This window comes from Podarcis gaigeae, assembly GCF_964106915.1.
Source record: "Podarcis gaigeae genome assembly, chromosome: 17".
NCBI lineage: Eukaryota > Metazoa > Chordata > Lepidosauria > Squamata > Lacertidae > Podarcis > Podarcis gaigeae.
Genome location: NC_139694.1, coordinates 11242368 through 11265048, shown reverse-complemented (window position 1 = coordinate 11265048; position 22681 = coordinate 11242368). Strand labels below are relative to the sequence as shown.

The 22681-nt window shown below is 42.2% G+C and overlaps 1 protein-coding gene and 1 long non-coding RNA gene across 3 annotated transcripts in view; one reads left to right on the top strand and one right to left on the bottom strand.

The window, feature by feature from the left end:
• Positions 1–16: 16 nt before the first annotated feature.
• KCMF1 (potassium channel modulatory factor 1) overlaps positions 17–22681 on the top strand; it is a 41997-nt gene continuing 19332 nt past the window's right edge. The window contains exon 1 of one of the 2 annotated variants that reach the window (XM_083719511.1): positions 17–600. In XM_083719511.1, the coding sequence (XP_083575637.1) occupies positions 585–600 (16 nt within the window). In that variant the 5' untranslated portion in view covers positions 17–584. Of the gene's footprint in view, positions 601–1307; positions 1330–22681 lie in introns of those variants that run through there. The other variant, XM_083719512.1, reaches the window with a different exon arrangement.
• LOC310835324 lies at positions 1336–6661 on the bottom strand. Its single transcript, XR_014559552.1, has 3 exons — positions 5626–6661; positions 4994–5520; positions 1336–4753 (listed from the first exon to the last, which is right to left on the bottom strand). It is a non-coding gene; the product is annotated as an uncharacterized lncRNA (long non-coding RNA).

The following is a 22681-nucleotide window of genomic DNA, read 5'->3' as shown; positions in this document are numbered from 1 at the left end:
AGGAAAAGGAGGCAGCGGCGGCGCTGTTACCGCCGAGCGTGGTGGTAGGACGACGACGACGACGTGGGGAGGGGAATAGACCAGGGAGACCGACGAGACCCGCTGCCGCTGCTGTCGTCGTCGGGCGGGAGGGCGGCGCTAGGAGCTGGCGGGGCCCTGAGCGAGCTTACAGAGTCACCGTGTCACGGCGGCGGCACCCGCCCGCCTGCTTGCTGCCTCCCGGGAAGGCGGGGAGGGAGGAACTGCAGCCGCCGCCGCCGCCGCCGCCGCCGCCGCCACCATCCCGGAGAGGCCTCACCATCACTACTACTACGAGCGCCGCCACCGGAGTCGATTCGCCTCCCTCCGCCCGCCCGCGCCGAAGCGAGCCGCCTCCTGCACACGGAGGGGGTGACTTGGGAGAGGCTAGGCCCAGCCTCGAGCCTCGCCCGGGCCCAGGCTGCGGAGCCGGTGCCGGACAGCCAAGACCGGGGGTGGGTGGGTGGGTGGGGAGGGAAGTGGGGGGGGGAAGGGAACTGGAGCCCGGGACGGGCCTGGGCTGGGCCGGGCCGGGCCGCTGCCGCCGCCTTCTCCTCTGAACTAGGATGTCCCGACATGAAGGTGAGTGAGTGCGGGGCCGCTGCTGCTGCTGGCCGGGCCTGGGCGACACCGGGCGGGGGATGGGGAGAAGGAAAGAGAGCCAAGGAGAGAGCGAGAGGTGGATCATCATGGCGCCGCCGACGCTGCACTAGGAGGGGTGGCGGTAGTTCGTAAGTCGGCAGCGGAGCCGGGCCTCGGGTAGCAGCCGCAGCCGGCAGTGGCGGGAGAAGGGCGGGCCGGAGCTGCTTTGCATTGTCATGGGGCCTGTGTCCGTTACGGCTCCCTTTTCGTCCCGGACCAGGAGGTGGCCTGAACTGCGGCCTAAAGAAAAAACGAGGCCCAGGCGGTTGTGGGCGCCTCAGAGCCTGGCCTGGCTTTGGCCCCGCCCTAAGGGGGGGAATATAGTAGTTATGGGGCGAATGAATGCCGCCCCGTTTCCCGGGACGATCTGCGCCTTTATGGCGGGCGTGATTTGATACGGAGGGGAAGAGTGGATGTGAGCGAGCCAGGCCCAGCTGGCAGGGCAGGGAAGCCCATGGCTTGGCGGGGTTGGGGGGAGAATAGGGAGGGTGGGTTTTAGGGGCAGGCTTGCATTGCCGGACAGAGTTGGGGGTTGTTGTGGGGCACGTGGGAATGGCGTACATAAAGCTTCAGGGCTAACGGCAAGTGAGCGCTTGGGACTGGAGCCGGAGAGGGGAGCTACATTTCGGTGTCTAGGCTTGGTGAACCAAGAGGAAGGGAGAATGGCAGGTAGGGGTGGCTATGCGCAAGGAGAGGATGTTGGGAAAGAAGTGGGGGCAACGCAGAGGGAGGACAAATGTAGTTTGGCACTGTATTGCCGAAGGAAAATGGATGCATGCTCGTCAAAGTTATGGGTGGGGTGGACGATGATTAAATGGTGGAGGAAAACTGGCAGCAGTACCAGTGGGGATATATGCCTGGCGAGGAGGGTAATGTGTGGGTACCAGAAGCCTGAAAAGTGCACAGAGGGCACTTTGTATGTGTGTTAACCTGGTAAGAGAAATATGCACACAGAGTTGTGCCGAAGTGAGGTGTGGACATGTGAGGAAGTGAGTTTTGAAGAGGAAGTTGAAATTGGGAACATTTCAGAGTTGGTGTGACTTGCAGCATATGCTTCAGGGAATTCTTATTTTGGATGGCAGAGAAAGGCTTGTGATGGGTGGTAGCCATGAAGAACAGTAAATAATGTAAAGTTGAAAAGGTTCCCTAAGGGAGAATGAATATATAGGGCCGGATTGTTGATGTAGATAAGGGCTTGGATGATATTCTAAGGTGGTTGAATATACATTTTCATACTTTTTTGCTGTAAAGTTGATTGTAATCTGAGTAGCTGTTGAGAAACTAGTAAACTGCAATTCTGTCTAATCTGATAGGTCTCCCCTAGTCTAGGGCAAGTAAGAATTATTTATTATTGACCACATTTACATTCTGCCTTTTTCTCCATGTTGCTCAGTGTGGTTCTCCCCCTCTTCATTTAATCCCCCCAATAGCCCTGTGAGGTAGGCTAGTCTGAGAGGCTGTGGCTGGCCCAAGGTCAGCCACTGAACTTCATGGCCAAGTGGGAATTTGAACTCTGGTCTCGCAGGTCCTAATTTGACCCTAACCAATGCACCATACTGGCCGACCATTCAAGTATATATCTATTCAAGCATCTTTGTGGCATATTTGTGCATATGGGCTGATAAATTCACAATAGCTATTTACAATATGACACCTTAAAAAATAAGTGGCTAATGTGTGGTCCTCCTGATGTTGCTCTACAAGGACCTCCATCTTCCTTGATCGTTTACACTTCTGGTGGCGCTTATGGGAATGGTAGCTCACCAAGTTCTGGAGGGCCACACATTAGCCACAGCTAACTTGAAACTTTGTTTCTTGGGTATAATTGTATGCTGCTTCCTCCTTTTGTTTACTCACATTTTGCAGCACCATAGAAGACAACACGGACAATAGTTCACTTTGCTCTTGATATTCTTTTTTTTTTTGTTGATGTGGAAGTAAATGGATGATCAATAATCAACAGTGAGAGGAACTGAAAATTTGAAAAAGGTTTGTGGGTAATAGGAAGAATTATGCGAGACTAATGGACCATATTTTGTTTTGTTTTCATTTTTCTGGTGATGTTAATTGGCAGTAAGATGACATACAGAAGTTATATATAGTAAAACTTTTAAACAAGCAAGTACGAATTTAAGAGCCAATGGATATGGAACATTGTCATGGAGGCAGATACGTATATGTTAATGATACTGAGGAATAAGTAATCCATGACAACAAAAAACTTGTATTTAAATGTTAAATGTTGCTGAAAGTGTTAACTTCGATTATGTGAAAAATAATCTTCCATTTTTTACTAATGGTTGGTGTCTTTTTGATAGTTGGAACTCCATTAGCTAATTCCATTAGCAAATTCCAGCTATCAAAGGGCACGATAAACCCAACAGTAAAAGATGGAAGATAGTTTTTCAGTGTTATGTAAAGTTCAGTCTTCCATATTTACTATTGGTTAGTGCCTTTTGACAGTTGAAATTCCATTAGCTAATGGAATTTGCTGCCAGATGTGTCAATGAACACAGCTTAAATAACTTTACCAGGGGATTTGATGAATTCATGGAGAGGTATGCCTATCATGGAACCTCCCTGTTCATAGACAGTAAGCCACTGAATACCATTTGCTAGGGGCCAAATGATATGGGAGTGTTGTTCCCTTTGTGCTCTGCTTGTTGGCTTCCTGCAGGCCTATGACTGAATACTGTTGGGGACAGACTGCTGGACTAGATGAATCCTTGGTCTGATCCAGCAGAGCTGTTGCTTTTAAATTAGTGAATAGTAAGTTATTTTACTGTTGTCCTTTTGAGGCTGAATGGTTCTTAAAAGGGCTGCAATCCAGTTGTGTGCAGGCTTCAAGTATAGTAGTGGAATAAAGCTCCATTGTAGCTGTGCTAATTAAAATTATAACGGAGAGATGCCAAGTACGTCTGAGGTTTATATGTATCCTGTAGATGCCAGCTCTTCAAAGTGTGAGAGCTTTCTACTATAAATGACTGTAATAATAGCTGATTTCAAAGTATTTGCTTAATTGTAGGATCTTGGAGATTCTGCAGCCACACAATCAACTTGGTGCATGTGCACATGTCCTTGTAATTTGTGAACTTTTGCCGTCATGTGCATTTTTACTTGGAAGCCCCAGTTCAATGTTCATAGGACTGCAGCCTTAAAGTCAGTTTTAGTTCCTGCAATGAGAGTTCAATGATGAAGAGAGATAATATTTTTTTAATTAATGTGCATCAACCCAAACTCAGACGCTCTAAAAAAATCTGAAAGAAGTGTGATAATCTGGAGTGTTCTTTTGCAAATTATGGATATTATTCTTAGCTGCATCTTGTTTTAGTGTTTGCTGTATTAGTATTTTGGTTGTTGTTTTTGTTGTGGCCAGTCCATAAAAGAGGACACTAAAATATGATGCAAACATGGCTACAATGCTTGTTTTGGCACCTTCTGAGTTCCCTGACCATTTTGTCCACTAATAAATCTACATCAGCTGTGAAATTACCTGAGTAACTCCTGAGTAATGTTGATTTTCTCACAAGTACCGGTAGTTATCTGGACATGCAGTTTGAGTCTTAGCAGGAAGTAAGTAAGAAGACAAATGGAAATACAGTAGAAAGTTTTTGTGCATCAGACAGCTGTTTGAGAGAACCATGTGTTAATGATCTGAGAAGCCTTGGGTTACCAGGGTCCTGTTGTTCAGGAGTAGGTTGGGGTATATTAACTGTCGGCAAAGACTTGGGAACCAAAGCTGGAGTTCCAGGAAGTCAGCTTACTTAACTTGTAGCTGATCTGATATTGGATGTGGCCTCAGTGTCTAGAGCATGCTGTCAGTTTATGTAGTGTGGCTGCTCAGATCCCTGCTGGTAGCTTAGTAAAGGAAAGCTTTGATTCTGCAACTAGTTATTGGCTTTCAGTGAAACTGATTGCTGAACAGTTGTGTTTGATATATTTTCAGTGCTCAGACCATATTTTTTGTTGCTCCCTCTTTGGGTTATGGCAGCTGAGCAATCTTGATCCTGGCTGTAGGTTTGTGGGAACATTTGTTGGGGGAAAGTATATATCTGAAAGGCAAATTCTCCTCTGTTTTATGATACAATGGTACCTCGCAAGACGAAATTAATTCGTTCTGCGAGTTTTTTCGTCTTGCGAAGCACGGATTCCCATAGGTATTAACGGTTTTAAGAAAAAGGAAACAAACGTGCAAGACGTTTTCGTCTTGCGAAGCAAGCCCATAGGGAAATTCGTCTTGCGCAGCAACTCAAAAAACAAGAAACTATTTCGTCTTGCAAGTTTTTCGTCTTACGAGGCATTCGTCTTGCGAGGTACCACTGTAGTTCTGAACTGCCCCATGACATTGTCATTGTTTTTGAAGAAATTGTTTTATTCATCCTTCAGTGCAGATGCATTGTAGTAGGGATGGCTTGGACTTAGCTTGATTCCATACTTATTTTGGCATTCTTTGCCTGGTACCCGGTTTTGGCAGTTAGGATGCACAGCTCCAGAAACAAGTACATAACAAGTTTGAAACAATGTCTGTAATAATGTGTGACATTGCAGGTTTGTGTATTGCTCCAAATATTGTACAAATTGGTCTTTGTAATGTATGGATGTTGAGAATTGCCAAAAGCCTATCTCATCCAGAATTCTATTTACAACAGCAGTTAACCAGATGACTGTGGGACAAACAGGGCATCAAGCTAGCAGAGGTATACTGCCTTTGAATAGGAGGTTTGTTTTTAATTCTCATGGCTCATAATCAGTGAGATTCTTGATGCTCCATGAATTCTTCCAATTCTCTTTTAAAATCATTAAGTTAATGGAAACTACATCTTGAAGTAGTGGGTTCCTTTTGATTGTGCTGACCCTGTCCTAATAGAATGAAAAAGAGGAATAATTTGATTCAATTTATTCTGTGTACAATGCATAACATAGCCTGGATCCCCCGTCCCTGGCCCCTAGTGCGTAGGTACTCACAATTGTTGCAGGGGATGGGAGACCTTGTAAGCACTCTGCTTGTCCTCTTCTACTCTGTAAAGCCACAGTGACATTTGACATCACAGTAGACAAACAGTCTGTAACTAAAAAATGAAACAACAGAGGTGAGTGGTGGAAGTGAAGGCAGGAGTTAACAGAGGAATAATGTTATTTCAGTTATACACAATTAGGTTGAGTTATGGAGGGGATCGTGAGTTGTGTCAAAGTCTTCACAAAAAAGCTTGGTTTTGAAGGAAAAGAGAGAGAGGGCACCATGAAGTTTTTCTGGACGGCAATTCCAGGGGAGAAAGTAGTTTCAAGGAACAGGGGATCTTGGGACACCTGTGGGTAGTGGAGCTGGTAGAGCAAAGGTCACAGGCAGTCATATATAGACATGTAAAAATCAGATAAAGGAGGTTAAGGCTATGGAGAGGTTTGCAGGTAAGGACAAAGAGCTTATACCTGAGACTGGAAACCAGTGTAGGAATACAAAGAGGGAAAATATGAGCTTATTATCCATGTGCCTAAGAAGGAGGAGGAATACTGATCAAGGAATGTTGATCAATTTCCTAGACTAAGCAGAGGAGGGCTGCTGGGGAATTAGTTGTACAGTATTAATGAATCCCACTTTTCTGTTAAAACAATAGAAGTTTACAGTAGGAGTATAAAAACACATTAAGGTAAAATGAAACTTCAGAAACACATAACAATATAATAGCAGCAATTAAAACTATCAAAAAGCGAGGTAAAAACTCCAAGAAATAACAGTTCATATATCGTACCAAACTGGGATTTTAAAGAAAGGCTTTACTAACTATCTGAAAGCAGGAGATAAGCATGGTACATCTTCACCAGGAGGAAGTTTTCTAGACCTTTTACAGTCTTGGTGCTACCACTGAGGAGGCTCTGTCTCAAGGACCCACCTATCTGATCTTATGTATGAGTAGCCCAGAGAGCATGACGTCCAATGTTTTTTTTTAATTGACATTTTTAGTAATCCAAAAGTGCAGTAGCAGGATTTTACATTGTACCATATACATAAAGGTAAAGGTACCCCTGCCTGTACGGGCCAGTCTTGCCAAACTCTAGGGTTGTGCGCCCATCTCACTTAAGAGGCCGGGAGCCAGCGCTGTCCGGAGGCACTTCTGGGTCACATGGCCAGTGTGACAAGCTGCATCTGGCGAGCCAGCGCAGCACACGGAACACTGTTTACCTTCCCGCTGGTAAGCGGTCCCTATTTATCTGTTTGCACCCGGGGGTGCTTTTGAACTGCTAGGTTGGCAGGCGCTGGGACTGAGCGACGGGAGCGCACCCCACCGCGGGAATTTGACCATGCGATCTGCAAGTCCTAGGCGCTGAGGTTTTACCCACAGCGGCACCCGCGTCCCATATACATAACAACCAATAAATAATAAGAAACAGAATTAGTGACACCAAGACATCCATGTTTCCTTAGCTGGCATGAATGTTGAATATTGAACACCTAAGTCTGAAGCAAAGGAAATGAAAGTTCCACCAGATGACATAAAAATGTTCTAGATCTTCTGTCCGTCCTGTAAATATGCAGTTTTGATATGCAGGTGTGTTTTTTGGGTGTTGTTGCCGCTTAGTCGTGTCCGACTCTTCCTGACCCCATGGACCAGAGCATGCCAGGCACTCCTGTCTTCCACTGCCTCCCACAGTTTGGTCAAACTCATGCTGGTAGCTTCGAGAACACTATCCAACCATCTCGTCCTCTGTCGTCCCCTTCTCCTTCTCGTGCCCTCCATCTTTCCCAACATCAGGGTCTTTTTTTCAGGGAGTCTTCTCTTCTCATGAGGTGGCCAAAGTATTGGAATCTTGGCTTCAGGATCTGTCCTTCCAGTGAGCACTCAGGATGGTGTTTCCATCATAGAATCATAGAGTTGGAAGAGACCACAAGGGCCATCGAGTCCAACCCCCTGCCAAGCAGGAAACACCATCAGAGCACTCCTGACATATGGTTGTCAAGCCTCTGCTTAAAGACCTCTAAAGAAGGAGACTCCTTCAGAATGGATAGGTTTGATCTTCTTGCAGTCCATGGGACTCTCAAGAGTCTCCTCCAGCACCATAATTCAAAAGCATCAATTCTTCGGCGATCAGCCTTCTTTATGGTCCAGCTCTCACTTCCATCCATCACTACTGGGAAAACCATAGCTTTAACTATACAGACCTTTGTTGGCAAGGTGATGTCTGCTTTTTAATATGCTGTCTAGGTTTTTTGGGTAATCTGTCCTAATTTGTTTAGGGCTTTAAAGGTTAGTATGAGCCCTTTAAATTGAACCCAGAAACAAATGGGCAAAGAATACAGATAGAACAACAGTTCTTTTTTTTCTTTTTTTGTCTCGATCCCTGAAGATGCCAGCAGCATTTTCCATTAATTGAAATGTCTGTGTTTTCAAAAAGGCAGCCCCATGCAAAGAACTATTGCAATAGTTGAGTCTGGAAGTAACCAGGGCATGGGTAACTGGCACTAGGTTCATCTTCTCCAGAAAAGGCTGCAGCTGATGAACCAGTTTGAAATGATAAAAGGCACTGCCCATTACCACCTTCATTATCAGAGAGGTAATGGATGAAGGAGTACCCAGAAGCTGCATACCTTCTGCTTCAGGGGAGTATGTCTAAAATAGGTTAAATACCCTTATGAAGAAATACTGATGGACAAAATTTTTATTTAATCTGGATTACATGTGAAGCTAGGATTTCTTGGTGCTGAAGTTGAATCTGTTTAAGTTATTCTGTTTGCTTAAAAAAATTCCAAATGATTTCGTGACACAATTACAAACTTTGACTATCAGTGCTGTTCACTCCAGCTTGCATTCTGTGCATTAACTGGCACTTGCCAAGTATATACATTGTTGTTGTTGGAGTGTTCACTGTTTACTTCCCTCCACTGTGAAAACTATTCATGTAGGACTATCCCATGCTTTTCAGCTTTGCTTAACTAGTTACTAGTTTGTAACACCCATCTCCTTATCCTATAACTGCTAAATTTCCCTAAGAGCATTTAGTAATGCTCAAAGTCTCTTTGAGAGCTCAAACACAAAATGTCAAGACTGTCTTTGTTCTTGACATCCTCAATGAATCTTAAGAGGCTGGTGAAGCAAAACTTCCCATTGCAGACTGCTGATTCCACCCCTTCCCCTAAAGCAAATGATTTTCCTTCTATATAAAGCCTTCATATCCTTAAGTTTACTTTTCACTAATTTATCTGATGGACATGTTATTTCCTGAAGACTCTTGTTTTGAAATTCTACACAATTGGCTACTACCCTATTGGCAAGGAGGCAGGCAGATTTTTAGAAATCAAGTGTTACCATACTTTAGTCCTTAAAATATTAAATTGGATTGATGACATTCCAACCCTAGTTACTTGTTGCTTTGAAATTGAAATTCGAAATTGTCAGTTCTAAAGCCTCATCCTTTCTCACCTGTATCCTGTTTTAAGATTAAATGCTTGAAAATAATGGTTCACTTGTGACCATCATTCTAGCATCTTATGTAGTAAATAAACATGGATGCAAATGACTTTGCTTCACCACAGTTTCCCTTTCATTAGTACTCCTTGCATATCTTTGTTACCTACTGATCTCACTGCTTCTTTGATGGGATTCTTGTTACTAATGTGTATTTTTTTTATTTAAGTTCTGAACTTGATTTATTGTTGTTTTATAAGTTGAATATCTTTATCAAGCAGAGGCCCTTGGCTTTTGTTTTTTAGTTCGCATACAGCATGGAATAATTTGTGGCCCCCAGGAAGAGAAACTAGATCTTCACATCCTTTGTTTTAAGACAGCCAGAGCACAATCTATTCATATATATATGGCAGGATGTGGGCATATTACATATTGGAATATGCTGAATGTGTATGTCTTTACATTTTCCTGTTGGTGCAGTTTAGATTAGCAATTCAGCTATTAATGAATTCTATTTATCAGTAGCTAATGGGATGAACTGCACTTTGAACCATTTTACTTGCTAAATGCCTGCCTTGGAAGGCCTGTGCAACATCATGGTTGTACAAACGTAATGATCTGTGCAGAACAAGGACTTAATAAGACATTAATTTTTTTTTAGTCTTGTCTGCTGCTCCTAAAGACCTTATACCCAAGGTAGAAGTGGACGCTGAGCGGGGTGAGATATATTCCTGATTCTCTGGTTCCTGCCATCTGTGATTTTTTGGAACATTGTCAGTTATTGGCCTTAAATGCACAAAATCATGGGTGGCTTATGAACGGAATTATAGAATAGGCCTGAGTCCTCTTTCATACTTATATTTATAACCCTTCCTGTCAGTACTGAATACATATTGAATAAATATTCCAAGATTTATTCTACAACTTTGTTTACAAAGTGTGTACCTTCTTACACTGAAAGCTTGAAAGTCTTGTAACTTCAGTGGTTGGAATTCAACATATGTACTGTACATGATGAATGAGGTCTAATCGTGCAAGAAGACTTCCTCCCCCTGTGTTTTTGAAACACCTTCAACTTCTACACAGGAAACTAATTCAAACTCCAGAAATATAGTTTCTGTGCAGCATCACTCTACACACTTCACAAAGCTTAGAATCTTAGAATTATAGAGTTTCAAGGTACCAAAAGGGTCATCTAATCCCCTGCAATTAAAGAATATTTTGCCTTACGTGGAGCTCGAACTCATAACCCTGAGATTAAGAGTCTCATGCTCTACCAACTGAGCTACCCTGTTTTTAATCAAGGAGTAATTTGCACTGATATTTTCTGCGCTTAATATAGTTTGCATCTGCCATTTTTCTTTCTTTTTAAAGAGACAAGATAGTATTATTTAGTAAGGCCAAGTGGGTTGAGCAAGTCCTGTGCTTACCTTATGCTGGGTCGAGATATATCACAGAATCATAGAGCTGGAAGAGACGACAAGGGTTGTCTAGTCCAACCCCCTGCAATGCAGGAATCTTTTTGCCCAGCATGGGCTCAAACCCTTGTGTCTCATGCTCTACCAACTGAGCTATCCTTCTCACATTCTGCTGCTGTACTGGCAGAATGGCTGCCATATCCAATACAGGTCAAGCATATGTGAATAGGGCATATTCAGTAGAATGGTGGGCTCTCTGTGTGTATTTTGCCTGCAGCAGCCAAGAGGCCATCTACTTGGGACACTCATTCACCTTATTCAGGTGATGCTTTGCAGCAGCTGCTGCTGCTACTGCTAATGGCTTTTCTCTCAGAGGGGTAAGAAGTATCTAACAGATGGCCTTAATGGAAAACTTGTACTACCAGAAAATACAAGTGTAGTGAAATGCAAATGCACTACCAGAACATACACATGCAATGGGGGGAAAAGCAACACCTGCCTGCATAATCTTTTGAAATACAGCCTACCAATCAGAGACCCTTCTAACAGCCGATGAAATCACCATGATGAGCACACACTTCTGCACCATCATACACGCAACAGCCAAGATTACACCAGAACACCCCCTTCTCATCAGCCTCAGTGACACCACCAGCGGTTAGCCCACTATTGCCAGTCTCTAGACATCCTTAGATTGCCATAAGGGGTTCCAGTTCCTTAAAGCTTTTCATAAGCACATACACAAAGGAATGGAAGCAAGATACACACAACACTTGCATATATCTCTGGGCAGACTTCTTCTGCAGAGCAAATACAGCATTCCTGCAGTGGTTCCAGGATCTACAAGAAAAGGAAGGATCCTTTTACGAAGCAGCCAAGGGGATGGGCCAGGAGTTGACAGCAAGGATACATACACAGTGACAGCCTTCAGTGACATTGTAGGAGTTAAAGTACTATGAAGGAGAAGGGGATGGGACTGGCCCTACTCACCTTTTGCATGCATGGAAAAGCTTAGTCATTTACAGTGGACCTTCTGGATACAAATTTAATTCATTCTGGGGTTCTGTGCGCACCCCGAAAAATATCCAGAGGCGCCGCTTCTGTGCATGCGTGTGATAGAGCGCTTCTGTGCATGCGCAAGAGGCGAAACCCCAAAAATTACTTCCAGGTTTGCCGCTTTCACAACCCGAACTTTACGTTACTCGAGAGTCTACTGTATTTAAATATTTGTAGGGCACTTTACAGGGATTAGTCCTTGCAAGGCAGCTCACAATATTAATTACATTCAAGTGTAATTAAATATTGAAACATCTAAAATTATTATAGAATTGGCAAGAAAACAGTATCAGCAAAAAAGGTATAAATATAAAAACAAAAACAAGCTATACAGAAAGTTTAGAAGACAACAATGAAGCAACAAAATGCTCTCTTCCCCTGTGATGCGGGGTGGAATATTTTCTGTTTCATAAGTACTATCAGTGAATGGATGCCAGTTGCAAATACGGCATTGGCTAAGCTTGAAAGTTTCAAAGTTTTTAGCTTTGTTTACTACAACAAGAGGCCTGGAAGGTTGCATTTGGCCCATGGACCTGAGCTTTCCCATCGCTGCTCTATAGTGTATCAGAAGGATTTCCAATGCGAACTGAAGAATTAACCTAATTTGCTTAGGAGAACCCACACCATTGCTTCCTCCACTATCTCTTGAGATATTGGAATAATGACAGTTGTCCTATCTGGGGTAGTTGTAGGAGTTACTGGGATCATGTACATGAAGCACTCAAAATTTGCTGTATAAAAGCATATTTTTTTAAAAAAAAACATTGTTATAGGTTTTCTTGCCAAATTGAATTTATTTTTAGCCTTGCACATCTTTGGGTAGTTCTCAGATCTTCTACTTCAGCTTCTTATTAGACTTCTGTGTAACATACCAATATGTTTCTTCTTGTTTAATTTAGAATCATTTTGCATTTGAAATCTTTTGCAGTTTGTGGAATTATTTTGGCCCTTTTTGTTGTAAGTGTGCCTTGCTGTTTACACTTCATGCAGCTTGCAGACACTTCCAACTGCTGATGACGCATTGGGCAAAAGATTCCTGCATTGCAGGGGGTTGGACTAGATGACCCTTGTGGTCTCTTCCAACTCTACAATTCTGTGGTTCAATGATGCTATGAATAGCAATGCACTACCAGCCCTCATTTGATTTTGTTTTAATTCAGATACTGCACTGGATTTTATAGTTGTGTTGTCCAGCGACACAATGTTGAATTTGACCACTGTTGTGCTTAATTATGGTCAATGCTACATTCCTTTATTCAGTTAACAGACACACAGAATCATTGGGTTGGAAGGGGACAAAAGGCCTCTGCACAGTCTTGTTTGGTATCATTTTCTTTGATTAAAAACTGACAAACAAGACAAATGCTCTTTAATCTCCTTTCCATCCTTTAGGTACAGTGGCTCCACATGATTTCTGTTCTTTTTACATATGAAACTGCAAGGTCTCTTGCTAGCTTCAAGGGATTCTTTTATATTCTACGCAAGGATGAATTTTACTTTGCCTTTAGCTCTTCTTTCTACTTACAACTCCTAGTATAGGCTTCTTATATCACACGGGTCCAGAGCAGACTTTACATTGATAGAAAGTTCACCCATAGTTGCATACATACATCATTTTATTTATATGCCGCCTTTCCATAGTTAAAACCAGTTCAAGGCAGCTTACAACATAAAAATTATATAATTGCAAACATAGCAAAAGTAGTTGTAAACAATAAATAAAATATCAAAAAGTACACAACCAAATTAAACAATTTCCATATAAATCGTGATAGGATCTAAAATAAAGGTACAAAAAAATAATAGTAGCAGCAGCAACTCGCCCCCCCCCCCCAAGAAAACCACCTAAACCAGGGGTCAGCAAACTTTTTCAGCAGGGGGCTGGTCCACTGTCCCTCAGACCTTGTGGGGGGCCGGATTATATTTTGAAAAAAGAAATGAACAAAGTCCTATGCCCCACAAATAACCCAGAGATGCATTTTAAATGAAAGGACACATTCTACTCATGTAAAAATACGCTGATTCCTGGACTGTCCACGGGCCGGATTAAGAAGACGATTGGGCCCCTGGGCCTTAGGTTGCCTACCCATGACCTAAACGGTACCCCAGTCCAAGCGTCCGTTCAGAAGCATTAGCCTTTGTAGCTGGAGTCATTGGCCTTGCCCTTCCAGGGTAGGTGGAAAAAGGCCTGCAAGGCAGGGAGCTGGTATTCCAGGACTCACAGCCAAGATGGTCTGATAGTTATGAGATCATTAGTGGGACATGAGGTTGCCTGTCCTCTATCTCCGCTTATCCCCCACCAACATACTACAGTGGTGCAGATATTTACTATTGTTAAGGTTAATTAGAGTTCCCTCTTGTCAAGATGTCAGGATGTCAGACACCTGCTGATGAACATTAGCCACGGAAATATCAAATCTGGACTGAAGAGCATAGCTTTTTCTGCATCCTGCTTCATTTTGAACATTTTGTTCCTATTCATATTTTTATTTATTATTTGACTAATAATATAGCTTCTTACCTGATTTTTCCTCCCTCTCAAAATACAGCTCTTCAGCAGTTCAGAATTGCCATGTTTGGACCAGTTGTCTTGTGTGTCAAGAAACTGCAGTTCTTGAGTGACAGTGATGTACTGGCCTGGGCGTTAGGCTTGCACCTGAAAGATCTTGGTCAAATCTCTAGTCACTGTGTGTCAGTTTATTCTATCCCAGAGGGTTGTTAGGAGGAGTAAGGAGAGGGGACCCTACCCTGTCTTGAGCTCTTTAGCAGAAAGATAGGATAAAACTTTAATTCCGAAGAACAGAATTAAATTGGAAGAGCCACAGTTTTTGAACATCTTGTTGTCTGAAATCTCCTATACATTGTCTATGTTTTAGGATGCAATTAGGTGATATCACCATTGATGTCTTCTATTAATTTATGAGCAGAGGGCGATGTTTATGTTACAAATTTATTGTATTGTATGATGTTGGTCTTTTGTTTTTGTTTTGCTTTGGTTCTTGTCTGTTTTTTGTAAGTTTTGGCGGTTTTAAATTTGGAGGTTCAAGTACATTATGGTGGTATGGGAAACTGTCGTGTACGGGCCAATGGCCGTAATAAAGATCAATCCAATCCTATATATTGTAGATGTGAAGAAGTATAATTATTTGTTAAAACTTACTCATTTTTCTAAACCTGTCAATTTGGTAGTTTATGATGGAGTAAATGGTGTCCAACCTATTTTTTAAATGTCTGATTTCAAGCGAGGATGGAGGTATATGGTGGAAGGGGTTTTTCTTTGAAAACAGATGAAAGAAAATTCTAAGTGCAGGAACAGCTTATAACTTACAAAATCCACACACTTTGCAGGCTCCTGGGCTAGACTGCTCTGTACTATTTTGGAGATTACAAAATCTGGATAGAGAGGGTTTCAGGCATTCCCTAGGAGTCTTGGTACAAAAAGTTTGATGGCCCACTCCGTGTACTAATATGAAAATACAGTGGCTTGTGTGGTTTATGATTATGGGAGCTGGTGAGAATACAGTGAGTGTGTTTACAAACAGTGTGTGGGTGGTGTAATGCGGCGCTTGACGATTCGTAAGTCTAAATGCAGGATGAATAGGAATGGGTGTTTTGTCTTTAGGAAATGAGACTTGTGATCTGGTGCAAAGTATTCATAGGCATCAATTTTTGAAAAAGGTGTCATGTAGTCTCTTGAATTTATTCCAATACATTAAATTGACGAGGAGTTCAACCTATTTGAGGAAAAGGTACTAAATAAAGTAAAACAAGGAAGCATATGGCCTGTGTGCTGGATCTGGCCCACCCGTCTCCACAGCTTTATCTCCAATTCCTGGCGTGATCTTTTAAGGGCAGCGCTTTATTGTTTCATCTCAGGAGATAACAGAGGTGGGAGATAAAGCCCCTGTCTGCTCTCTTAAGTGTAATGGGCAGCATTTTCACTCTAGCACTAGAAATGCTGCCTTTTAGTTTGCAGCTCCCTTAGTTAAGGTTCAGGAAAAGCAAAACTAAATGCTGCTGAAACCTTCTTCACAGTTGCATGGGAGGAGACAAGGGAGAGGGGAAGTGTGAGAGCTTGATACTTGCTTAGCCTTGTTCCAGCTTAAGCATAAGTGACATGCATGTGTGATTTATCAATATAAAGAAAAGAAGGAAAAAGAAGACAGTGATCAAGTAATTACCTGAAAACCAGTAAATTTCCTTCAATACTTTTATTCAAAGAATTGGAATTGAAAACTATTTTTATTGTGGATCTGAAGTTAAGCTTTCCCCATAATTGTATTTTCATGCTAGAAAAGGCTTAGCCTGTTGAATTTCTGCATGCCATATTAAAGGCACAAGAATCCTGTGTCTCTCTCCCCCCCCCCCCCCATGTCAACCATAAACCGAAGCCTAGGTGAACCTTTTAGAGACCGAGTGCCCAAACGTCAACCCCAAACTCACTTATTTAGCTCAAAGTGCCAACACGGCAATTTAACCTGAATACTGAGGTTTTAGTGTATAAAAAACAATTCATACATTAACATCTTTTGTCTTAAAAGGAAAACACAATAACAGAGCTTTCAATGATACGAACAACTTTTGTTTAAAGGTAAAAGTTTGCATTTGGCATGCTTCTGAACAATTAATGTGATTTTTGCTGTTGTATGCATGTCGATAATTTGTCTAACCTTGCTGAACTCAAGGCGGCTTACTCCAAAGTAGAAACAACAGACTGGCCGGAGGCCCTGGCGCTTCAGAAATCGACACCTGCTCAACTGCTCACCAGGGTTTCCACCTGAGAGCAGAACAGGAAGGCGGGTCGGGCACAACTAAGCTTGATGGCGGAGAGGCGAAGCCAGCCCAGAGGCGGCCGTCAGGTTTGGTTGCGGTGGCAGATGGGTTTGATCGGTGACTTGAGTAGCAGTGGCACAGGCTTTGGATGGAGCAGTAGTTTCCCAGCATGAGCCCTCCTCCCCACACCCCAGCCCCGGTGCAGCCCCGAGGGTGAAAATGGTGACCTAGCAGTGCTGGGACCGTGCTGGAAGCAGCCAGGAGCCTCCTTCAGTGCTGGAGTGCCAGTTTCACCCCCCTAGTTATGGCCCTGCTGGGGTGACGGTGTGTGTGCCCACAGAGAGGGCTCTGAATGCCCCCTCTGGCACATGTACCATAGGTTCGCCACCTCTGGCCTAGGCTGTCAAATATTGTTGGATTACAGTAGCTCTCATAAGCCTTAACCATTGACCAGCTCTTACGAGCTCCCTGGTGTCCAAACAACTCACATATGAAACACAGCTCTGACTCCAGTCATTGGCCAAAAGCACTGTTGCTAAAAACACTCAGAGGTCCTCTTAACATTAGGTAAATTTTAAATTGAAATACAGTCGAACCTCTGTTTACATAACCCTCGGGTTACGTAAACATTGGGATGCGTGCACGGCAAACCAGAAAGTATTTTACCAGGTTTCGCCACGCGTGAATGTGCAGAAGTGGGCCTCAGGTTGCGGAAACTTCGGGATCCACCTGGACCTCTGGAATGGATCCCGTCCGCAACTGGAGGTACCACTGTATTAACCTATTCTAGTATTCCCCCCACCCCCAAGAGGAGTAACCTCTTTGTAGCAGAAAGAACAATTTGTAGCACCTTAAAGAAATTTAACAATTTGTAGCACCTTAACAAATTTAAGTAACTAAATTTGGCACTGTTTATATACTTTAGAAGCAAGATGTATATATTTTGTAATGACACAAATTAAATATTTGTTTTGCAACTATGGTTTCTAAGAGCATTTAGTATGTGCATGATACAGTTAATTATATTGAAGCTTCACTTCTTAGTGATGGCAAATTTAAAATCTGGCGGCAGAGTCCTAATCATGCTTCTCATGTCAGCTGGTCTGTAGCAACATTTTTTTATTTCCAGAGCGCTCCTGTTCCATTTTCTGGTTGCTTTGTATTCTGTAATCTGTTCAAGCTTTTTATGAAAGGAAGATTGCATAGAAGAGATCTCCTTCCTGTCTATGGTCCATAGCCAATGGTAGTGAAGAACCCCATTGTTGTAGTATTATTGCTGCTACTATGTCATCCATGTACAAGATGTTTTACACAGAATGAAACGACAGGCCCATTTCCCAAGGGGCTTACATTCTAGAACAGTGTTCGAAACTCCCATTGTTCTAGGCACGTTTTGTGACAGGGAATTTCATTAATGCAAGCAGTTTCTGAGCTCTGGGAGCAGTACTGGGCCTAAGATTTCAGTTTAAAACTGCCACTGCTGGAATGAAAGGAGAAGCTTTTTTGCCTCCCCACTTCCAGCCACTGTACGAGGACTGAAGAAGGGACCCTCATGAGAATATTATGGGGGTGGGCAGGGGAAGTAGGGTTTTGTTTTTTGCAGTCTTCAGATGAGGACTAGACCATTTGAAAAATGAAAATAAGATTTTTGCTGCAGTTCATTTTCAGCTTGATATTATTATTTTTAAAAAGCTTGCCTAGTTATTCCGTTGCAGCACCTATAATCTAGTTTTAAGGTGCCATTTAGCTCCTAGCTTTCATATCTCAGTTTCTAACGCTGCTCTAAAAATGGACGTGAGGGAGACAACAGAGGAAGGAGAGGGAAGCTTATGTGGAATAATTAAGTGGCAAATATGCTATTATTTTGGATTTAGGTGTCCCTGGTCTCAAGAATGCATTCTAGTCTAATGGTTTCAGTTCCTTGGTTTCCCTTCCTATTGTGAAGGTGGGAAATTGCCTGAAGACAGGTACAAACAGGCAAGCTGTTCTTCAAGGGGGGTGGGATTATCAAATCATATGACTAAGCAGAATGAGGAAGCAGAGCCAGATTGATAGATGTCCAGTGGGAATTGGGGACCTATTTTCGAGTGTTGGTAAATGAAATCAGAGTTGCCTTTAGTTTCTCTTTGTTTAAAGGGTTAAAACACTTTAAAACAACTTCATGAAAGTATTCCCCACATTGTTTTACCGTTATTTGAAGTTAAAGACAATCATAACTATTAGGGAAATTTTCATATCTTTGAGATGCATTTATATTCAGTAAATGTTTTGAGATCATGCAGGGCAGATGCAAACTGAAAAAGTACTGCAGTTGTTTGTTATGGTGTGTTTCTGTCATTTTACTAATTCAAGAGTGTATGCACTCCATTAATTGGGCAACCTGAGTGTATAATAGTTTTCTGTCTGTCTGTCTAATTCAGTTTGGAAATAGTTTTCCAGTGTAGACCAGTTTTTGTGCAGAATTGTGCATCTTAATTGAAGTCCCTAAAAGGGGTAAAGCACCTTGTCTACTTTGTTAGCCTCAATAAATAATAACCATCCATCAAAATAGGACAATGGTAGTATCAGTTGTGTCCAATGGTAGTATCCTGGTTGTTGTGGATGCAAGCAGTTTTATTCTCCCAATTTCAAACTTGTGCTACCAAAAGGTCCTTCACCGGCCCCACCTGGGCAGACTGCAAAAGACAAAACCATCCAGAAAAGGTCTGTTGAACAGCACTTTGTAGATGTCGGGGTGATGAGCTGTATTTGATCAGAATTGCTGTGATTTTTTTTGCCACCTGGGTTCTAGCACCCTGAAGCTCTGATGTATACTTCAGACTCTGAAGCTGGAGAAGAGTTGCATCAGCCACCTGGTGTTGTGTCTCCATTCCGCAGAGTAGCCAGTCATTTGACAGGACTGTTAGCCATGCCAGCTGGAAAGCCCCCTAGGGTCCCCAGTAATGGAGAGTCTATTAGTCTCCCTGTGTGTGTATCCTTCTAATAAGGCCACCATCCTTGCATGGAGGAGAAGCCACCAATAATCTAAACCTCGACAGGAAGTGATCTTGACAATGACAAGGTATTTGCTAATAAATCCCTCACCCTCAGATTGCTGTTCTCCTGCTCAGTTGAGAAAACTGAGTACGTCTTGCCATATGTTGGTACACGCCTTTGATTGTCATGGTTGCAAAATGGAAACAAAGCAATATTCCCCTCCTTTACTTTGCTGCAAATGGTCTTATGTACATAAGAGTATATTGGAAGTCTCACTGAAGTTAATATCCCTTGTGGAAATATGTGTCACTGGCTCTGCTAGAATGTGGTTTGCAATACGTATCTGAATGCACATCTAGTTCAAAGTAGTGCAGTGCATTGAAATTACATCTGCTTTTGGATGTGTGTTTGATTTAAACTCTCAGGTGTGTATATAAATGCTAATATGTATCTTGACTAGATCATTTGCATTTGCATAGACATTCCAGCACAGCTAGTCACACGTAGCCATGACTAGAGTTAGCATAAGGTATTTGTGTGTTGTGGTTTTCTCATTCCCCAACTTTGTGCTCTCTAGATGCTTTCAACTACACTTTCCATAAGCCCGAGCCATCACAGCTGTAGCTGCTATAGTGAATATTTGTTGTTGTTATTATTTAATTTATAACAAACCTTTTTCTCCAAGGAACATTTTCTCCAGGTTTCTCCCCCTCCTCTGTTAATCCCCACACAAACCGTATGAGGTAGTCACTCAGTGATTTGAACCCTGGTCTCCCAGGTCTGACATTAACCTCTCTCTACACCACACTCATAGTTAGTGTTTTCATCAGTTGGGGTAACTAATGCTACAGTGTTGCCCAGTTTTCCCTGTTGTACTTTTTCTGTCTACTTTGAATGGAATATTAGACTGCCATTTAGAAGCCTTTTTAGAAATACAGTACCCTTAAATTGAATGTCATCATAGTTCAAATGGACATAAAACCTTGGTGCATGATACCATGATCATGGGCAAATCAAGCAGACTTCCATGGGAGAAATATTTTTGTTCAGTCTTATTCATAGGTAAGGTATTTTAAGGTGAAGTCCTATATCTTCATTGATTTTTTAAAGAATATAGTCTAGTTCAACTAGTAAATTACATGTCCAGTGAAATCCTGTGCATATTTGGAATGAGCCCCATTGTTGCTCCCTAATAAGTGTTCATAGTACTGCAGCCTGCATGTTAAAATGTCCAGCAGAAAAGCTCTTTTTGCTTTTGTACCAGCTGAACTATAAGAAATTGGGTCAGAAACCAGTAAGAGATGGTCGCTCCTAAGGTATTTGTCTGAGGATAAAGCTGATAATTGCTCTTGATTATATTGTTTCCTTGTCTTCAGCATTGGAAAGTAGTTTTAATGAGTGAGGTTGCACAGCTATAGACAGGAAGCCCAACTGAAATTAGTTGGACTTAACTTCTGAATAAACATGCTTGGGAACTTGCTGCATATATGACTTCAGCATATAAAATGTGTCAGAATTGTGAGAAAATTGAACTATTTCCACCACATTATATTCATTGGAGCCTGTTCAGAATCGTAGCTTGTTTGTATTTCTCCTCTGCTACTCATATCTCTGTGTTTGTTTTTTGCCAGAAATATTTTATTTGCCCTTCCAGTTTTTACCTTGCAACTTCTCTGTTTTTCTTCATGGCAGCAAAGTGTTAGGTCCCTACTCAATACAAATCAGCCCGTTGTTTCTGCGCTCGGACTTCCCCTCATCCCTAGTTAGAACAACTGAAATCTGTTTTGTAGTGTTTTTCTGGCACACCAGCAAGCCTTTCAGTCCATGGATATTGTTCAGTGTTACGCCTTCTTGAATTAATTATAGGAATGAACATTTCAAGACATTATATTGGGTGCTTGTGAAGGAGGCTGTGGAGTCTCACATAAACAGACTCTTTGAATTCATATTTTTATTGATAACTTTAATTATCAATAAACATACATTCAGGAATCCTACCTACAAAAAACTACATTTATAAAATATGTAATATGGTTTTTCCATCACATAGCAACAACAACAACACCCCCATAAGGGTTTAAATATTTTTTGCCCCATAAGCCACCTCTCAATGCTTGGTAAACATTGAAATGATTTCAGATATAGTGGATTGAAATGTCCTTTGTTCCTAATGCAATATTAATCTTATTAAGCCAACAATGAACTGAGGACAATTCATTAGTTTTTCATTACTCTTCTATTAACATTATTGCTGCCACCCCAGCGCCTGGCAGATCAGGGCTTTCAGATGTTGCCAAGGGACACAGCCCTTTGGCAGCTTTGGCCCAGCTCTTCAAGGCTAAGGGTGAAATCCACCCCAGTGACTAGCTGAATGGGGTCGTCTGGTGCTACTGACTTGCATCTAGTAAATACCTAAGTGTCTACTCAGAAGAAAGCCTCACTGAGTTCAGTGGGCCTTACTCCCAGGTAAGGGTGTGTGGGGCTATAGGGTTTTGTCTAGGCAGCCAGGACTCCTCCGGATGACAAGATTTTTTTCACTGGATCAGCAAGGACCACTTGCTTTAAAAAAATTCCCCAAATATACAGAACTCCCTGTGTGCCTTTTGGATTATATCTGTAGGTTTCCCCCTCTGTGTCAGATAACTGCGCTCAAATAAATGTTTACTTTTTATGATACATGGAAGATGGATCTCCTTTGGGAGGTTCTGAACTCTCCTTTCTTGAAGGTTTCTAAGCAGAGGTTGGATGGCCATCTGTCATGGATGCTTTAGCAGAGTTTCTTACATTGCAGGGGGTTGCACTAGAAAGACGATTCCATGTTTTTCTGCTTTAACAATATTTCATATGTTCCTATCATTTTATGTATTTTGTATAAATTATAGAAAATATAAATAAAACGTTCTGTTTACAAACAAAACATTTAAATAGGTATAAACCTTTCTACCAGTAGGACGGGAGGGGACATGGGTGTAGCCAGAATTTTTGTTAGGGAGGCAGGCTTATGTTGGGGGGCAGAACCTAACCTCAGATTTGTATTGATTTGTATTGCTTTTTACTTATGGGGGGCAGTTGCCCCCCTTGGCTACGCCCATGGGGGGCCACAGGAAGGAAACAAGGTTAGAAGGGGGCCACAGTCAGAAAAAATCACCATGCTGAATTCAAAAGTCCTGAAAACCGCAAAATGATAGCTGTTGGCAATGATGAGAACATGAATGTATTTTCTGTACCTTGTCATCTTGGGTTTATTTTTGAGAAGTGCAGGTGTTTTTGTTTATTTTTATATTATATTCTGAAAACTGCCATGAACAAATGTGGAATTCCAAGATGTAGTCTATTACTGTACATAAAGGTACATCCAATTCAAACATTTCTCTTATTAGGTCTGAACAACATATTTTT